The 6,000-nt window shown below is 43.6% G+C and overlaps 1 protein-coding gene across 1 annotated transcript in view; it reads left to right on the forward strand.

Moving 5' to 3' along the window:
* Positions 1-6,000, forward strand: part of LOC104462167 (anthrax toxin receptor 1) — a gene marked incomplete at its 3' end in the record, with an annotated part of 36,393 nt that overhangs the window by 12,863 nt on the left and 17,530 nt on the right. Inside the window, exons 5-8 of the mRNA XM_010074015.1 lie at positions 399-432; positions 1,351-1,430; positions 3,167-3,235; positions 5,285-5,365. Coding sequence (XP_010072317.1) covers positions 399-432; positions 1,351-1,430; positions 3,167-3,235; positions 5,285-5,365 — 264 coding nt within the window. The remainder of the gene's footprint in view (positions 1-398; positions 433-1,350; positions 1,431-3,166; positions 3,236-5,284; positions 5,366-6,000) is intronic.

Genomic DNA, 6,000 nt, shown 5'->3' on the forward strand with positions numbered 1-6,000 from the left:
ACAAGAATATTTCTCTGCAGTTCGTTTATTTGTCATTAGGGTAGTTGATCTGGAGGTGCTGGGGAATATTTATCATCAAATATCGACGTAGGATGTTTTTCAAGTAGGAAGGTGGATGTGCTTTTCAGATAGCAGGATAGTGGGAGACTACATTCCTGTTGGCCAAAGGCCTTAGGGTTGGTTTGACTGAGTTAAGCTGTAGATAAGACCTTGAAGTAACACAATCAAAATGGTAGGAAAGAAACTTGTTCTGTGACGCAGGTGTCTCTAAAAGCAGGGGTTATGTGCAGACTGCAAACATGACATCCTCACTGCCATCTTCTTTCTTTCTGGTGCATGTGTAGATGGCCACAAAGTATTATTCATTTATTGCTAACGATCTTCTGATTTAATTTCAGGCAAGTGAACAGATTTACTATGAAAATGTTCACGGTGAGAGACTTTCTTGATCCATTGAATGTTTTTTTTCTATTTTTTTTTGACTGATAACTTTAATAATTTGGAATGCAGCTTCACTGTGGGAAAGGTGGGGGGTGGCTCCTGTTCTTGCAAAAACTCAATGCTCTTCAAGGGAGTTCTTCCTGAAAAGGAAAAAGAACAGGTGGAGCTTTAAGAATCCAGAGCTGGAATAAACAATTGTGTGAAATATGACTGCAGGAGAAGGGAATAGATAGCCAGAACAATTTGATTTGGGATTGATAATGCTGGTACATGCCAGAGTACATATTACGTGTAGACAGGTTGCCACCATATGCAAGAAGCGGTGGACAACTGAGTCCTCGAGTCTGAATGTTGGCCCATGTGATTTGAGTTCATTAGTTCTGTGTGTTTGTCCTTGCTCCACTAAAAGGAGTGTTTGTACCACCCGCAGCAGGTCCTGAGGCTCCTGCTGGAGCCAACGGAGGGAGAAAGGCATCTCTGGAGGCCATTTGAGCTCCTAAGTCTGCACAAGCAGTGCTCACTTTTCTCCGTTTCCTCCAGAGAAAGCCTGGGCACTTGAGTGAGGTGTCTGCAACATGAATGACCCTGCGCAGTGCTTATTCTTTGTCAAGCACTCGACTTTCTTGTTGCATCACAAGATTATTTAAAATTGGTCAATTAAAAGTCATTGGCCCAGCAAAGGAGTGTGGTATGAAACTGGTACTGAAGGCAGGTGCCTGAGTGGAAAAAGCGTGCAGAAACCCATATCTTGTGAGAGCTGGTTGGCTGGAAGGAGGTAAGGACGTGGGCTTTGATGTCCATTGTTTCTTGCCCTTTAAGTGTGCCAACAGGTCACCAGCAGGATGTTTTCTAGGCTAGTTTAACAAATACAACTGGAAACCACGGGACTAAAGGAGTTTCTGTATTTAGGTTACAGAACCGCAAGTGTCATTATTGCACTGACAGATGGAGAACTCCATGAAGACTTATTTTTCTACTCTGAGAGGGAGGTAAGTGTCTTACACATTTTTAGCCAGGCAGACAGTGAAATGTCTGGGCTTGCTGCTTTGAAGGCAAAAGACAGGGAAAACCTTTTTCCCTAGTAACAGAACTTTCCTTTACTGCTCTTTAGATGTGAATCTTAAGGACAAGTGTTAACAGCAGCAATGCTTCTGACTCATCAAAACTGAGTCTGTTCATAGGAAAGGAGGGGGGTTTAAACTTCCAGTTAAAAAAAACCAAAAAACCAACAAAAACCCCAAAAACACCAAACACAGAGGAAGGAATAGTCCACAGCTGAAGAGTTCAGTATTTACTGGATTGTTCTGGGAAATACCTGAACCTTTTCACTCTGACTTTTCTTCTTTCACAAAAAGTAAAGACTGTGGAAAGAGGATGACTGTATAATCTGTCACGTCAGAAAGCCTTTCAGATGATCCACAATCTCCACAAATGTTTCCAAGATTCAAGCGTGTATTCTCAACACCTTTATTAAATTAAGATATCATGCAAAATGTTAGATAAACAGTAGGCTGAGCCCTTCAGAGCTTTGCTATATGGTGTTCCTACTCATGTCCTTTTGATAGTTGTCTCTGAAGAGATGAACCAATTTTCACTTGTCAAACAAATTAAGATGACCTAAACTTGGAAGATGGTATTGTTACATGACTTTGCTATGGACAGAATTTTTCCTTTCAATCTGTCCAAAGTGCAGCTTTCAATCCAATAACAACAAAAAGAATGGGTTTGTAGAATAAACCCGATATTGCTACAGCACAAACAAATGTCATTAATCTAGAGTTCCCCTCCTTACTGTTCATCTCTTTTTCTTCCCTTCTGAAATCAAAAATCCACAAGAAATCAAGTTTGTTTTCAGAGGTAAATGAACAAGTTGAGAGGTCAGAAGTGTTATATTTGTTTTGGTATGGGGAGGGACAGTTAGGGAGCTAGTAGATGGAGATCCTGAGCTCAGCTCTTGCACTGTGAGTTGTTCGGGTTTAAATTTTTCAGTGTAAAGCTGGAACGATGCTTTTCTTGTAAAGCACTTTGTAGTAGTTCAAGTTGTTAGATAGCAGTCTTCTGATATAACCTGACTTGCTGCCATCTTTTCTGGGAATGGGTTTTCGGTCAGGTGTTCCTGTTCTAATAAAATATGATTAAATGACTTACGCAGGCAAGAACATTTAGAAAAGTTGCTTTTTCAATAGTAAATGCAACTTCATCTGCATGTCAGTGAAATAGCCTGGAAAAATCAACCCTGTGGGGGTTCTCCTTTTGTCAGCTTGAGATGCGGTGTAAATAGTGGGAGTGATACAATTTTGTAGCAGATGGAATGAAATGTCTCTTCACCTGTGGATACGAGCCCAGGCACATGCCTGAAATACAAAACACCCAAACGTTTTAGGTTACTGTTATACTGTGATGTGTCCTAAATGGTGAAAAGAAAATGGATTTCATTACAGCTGTCAAACAGACAAATGTTAGCAAGTTGGAGTAGCTAGGTAGGTGAGCTAATTGAGTTTAAAAAAACCCCCACCAAATACCTTGGGGTTCGCTTTACTTAAATAGCTACTCTAGTAGCAGATCAAACCTGTTTCTGCAGAATCAGGGAGGAAAGTTTCTAAAGGTCTCTTTTGGCAAGCCCCCCCATTGCTCATTTGACAGAGATTCAATTTGATGAGGACCTTTCAGAAACCCGCATCACATCACATCTGCATTCATGTCATCCTACCTTTCCTTGTTCCAGGCTAATCGGTCGCGCGACCTGGGAGCCACAGTGTATTGTGTTGGTGTGAAAGACTTCAACGAGACCCAGGTAAATGAGGCAGTGGTGTGTGCTGAGGTACTCGGCAAAGGGGCGTGCTGAACACAGGCTTGTGCTCCTGAATCACTTCCTCAAGACTTTCCAACAGGGCTTCCTCTCCTTCTGTCGGCTGTTGGGCAGTGTCTTGTTCTGGGTGTTGGGTTCAAGCCCCTTTCTGTCTGAATCTCCATATGTGGAGAACTGTCCCTCTGTCTGCACGCCGCAATGACTCCTGCTAATGGTGGAGAAAAGTAGAGGAAAAGACACATGAAGAACAGCAAATCAGTCTGGCTTAAGCTGTAGGCAGAGGGAGGTTGTGGAGACTTCTTTTTCCTCAAAAAAAATAGGTATTGACATACAACACTTCACTTTCAGTCCAGCTTTTCTTTCCCAGGAAAACAATGCTGTAAAAAAGCAAACAGCTTTGTTAGTGACACTCACATTTTACTGTCTTTTCCCATTTGATAGACTGATTTCTAAATTTATCCCGTGAATGTATGTCCAGGAATTGCATTTTGTACCAAGTGTAACAGTTGGCGTGTTTTTCTAACATGAGCGGAACGCTTGCACAGCCACTAAATGGAGTGCTGAAATACTGAGGAGAGCTTTCCAGGCTTTCAGCTTTTAACAAAGCTTCAAACACTGATTCAAAAAGGAGTCAAAACAAACTTGGTTTAGAACAATCTCCTTTGAATGAAAACCAGAGACCAGTGTAATCCAGAGTAAGTCACAGAAAAACCAAGGAGGGGAAAAAAAAATGGCAAAGAGACTAGATCTAAAGTAGCAGACCTCAAAGACAGCTGCTACTTGAAGTCATTTAGATGCTGAAGAAATCAACTGCAATTAGAGGACTTTGTCTGGAGTCCCAGGATGCGCTCGGAGGAAGACTATGGGGAATGAGTTGGGGAAATTGTCAACATCCTGGTTTGCAGAAGCTGCTGTACCTTGGCCCACAAGCAGCTTTAATGCCCTTCTCGGAGCAGGCAGGGGAAAGCTGTCCGGAGTGTTTCTCTGGATGCAAAGCAGGAGGTTGGCAGTTTGGTGTTTTGCTGGAGAAGTGGGAGTTCTGAGTGACAGGAGCTGGAAAGGTGGAGCCAGCGGGGTTTAGGGAGGAATGTGTGGCTAGTCTGCTGCCTCCAATTTGCAACGCTCCAGGAAACGCCAAAGAGGCCTGCTGGGCTGATGTTACTTCTGCCATGGGAGAAAATTACTATTGCAAACGTTGGCCTTGCAGCAGTAAAACTTGATTCTGCTCCAGCAGATGCATGGAGAGCTCATTACCTCTGAACTGGGCTTATATTTTTGCCTTAACCCTTAGCATGCTATTGGCAAGTGAACCCACATGCGGCTCTTTGCGGGTGATCTCCTGGTTCCCCTTATCGTATCACTGCCCCGTGACTGGCCCTCTTCCTTGTCATGCAGGCTTCCCACAGCTCTTCTGCTCCCTTTTTCCCTCCATTCAGAAAATATCTTCTCTTACCTCCCTGGTTTCTTCTTCTTGGCTCCATAATGGTTGAGCCTGGGACAAATAGTCAAACCCCTGTCCTGACAGGAGAGGTGAACGAGGCCTGTGCCTCCAGACGGGTCTAATTTGCATTAGTCTTCTCTGTGTGTGAAAATACTGATCAATTTTCATTAGTTCTCTGGTTTAAATGGTGATGTGCTGCGTTGGTGACGTGTCCTGTTGATGCTGTGGCCTGTTTTGGTTGGGGAGCTGCTGTGCTGGGCGATTTACAGTCACGTGGGAAGACAGTTTTTGCAGTAAAGATCATTAGGTTCTGGGTGTTCGTGAAAGCCACGTTCTGCCTTGTCTTCAAAGTGAAGGGAAACCTTTTCTGATTCCCAGTATAGAGCTTTCTAGAAACCAGTCAGGCTAAAGAGAGAAACTTTTCAATGCTTGACAAACCATAATGCACTAGCAAGCCATACAGTGGGTACTTGGAGTGTTTGTTTTTTTCACTTGCAAGTGGATGAGTCTGGAGAAGGCTTAATTTGCTGCCTGCTGGCTAATTTATCTCATTCTTTGCATTTCTGTTTTATTTGCTTTTACCGCTCTGTCAGCTGGCTAGAATTGCCGACAGCAAAGATCATGTCTTTCCAGTGAATGATGGTTTTGAAGCCCTTCAGGGGATCATAGACTCGGTAAGTATTTTTAATCCTGTGTTTGCATGTGTGCATGTTTGTCTCTGTTAGCTTCCACAGTTGAAGGTTTAGTTTTCCGGTGGAACACATTGACTGCTAATAAATCACTGAAACATTTGGTCCAAAGAAACTGACCTTTGTTTGTACTAATTTTGCTACTTCAAGGTAGAGTTTTTCAACAGGCACAATACAGGAAGCTTTGAGCCCAAATATTATCTTTGTATGTCTGCCTCCTTGCTGGGAAGTAACCGATGGGACTGGGCACATGGTGACAGTTTATAGAATGGCTGCACAGACTGGGACAGCAGAGATGGGTCAGAGCACCTTCTGCGTGAAGGATTAGGGCACTCTTTCATCTCCATCTTTCTGCTTGATTCACATCCTTTCTGTCCTGAGGGATGTGCTGCACTGCTCAGCAGTGGGAGAAAATGGGGGAAAGGATCCTGCCGTGTATGCCAAAATCCCCAAAACTTGACTTTCTACGTTCAGCCTCCTGACAAATGGGCTGATTTTCGCCCCCTGCCCCAGACCTAGGTTTCCTGATTCAGGAACAATCAATTCCTGGCACTTCCTCCAGGGCCTGGGTGCAGCAGGTAAGAGCTGGCCCCTTCCTGGGTGGCTGGGGGGAGAGCCAA

Source organism: Pterocles gutturalis, unplaced genomic scaffold, assembly GCF_000699245.1.
Source record: "Pterocles gutturalis isolate BGI_N339 unplaced genomic scaffold, ASM69924v1 scaffold2812, whole genome shotgun sequence".
NCBI classification, from domain to species: Eukaryota; Metazoa; Chordata; class Aves; order Pterocliformes; family Pteroclidae; genus Pterocles; species Pterocles gutturalis.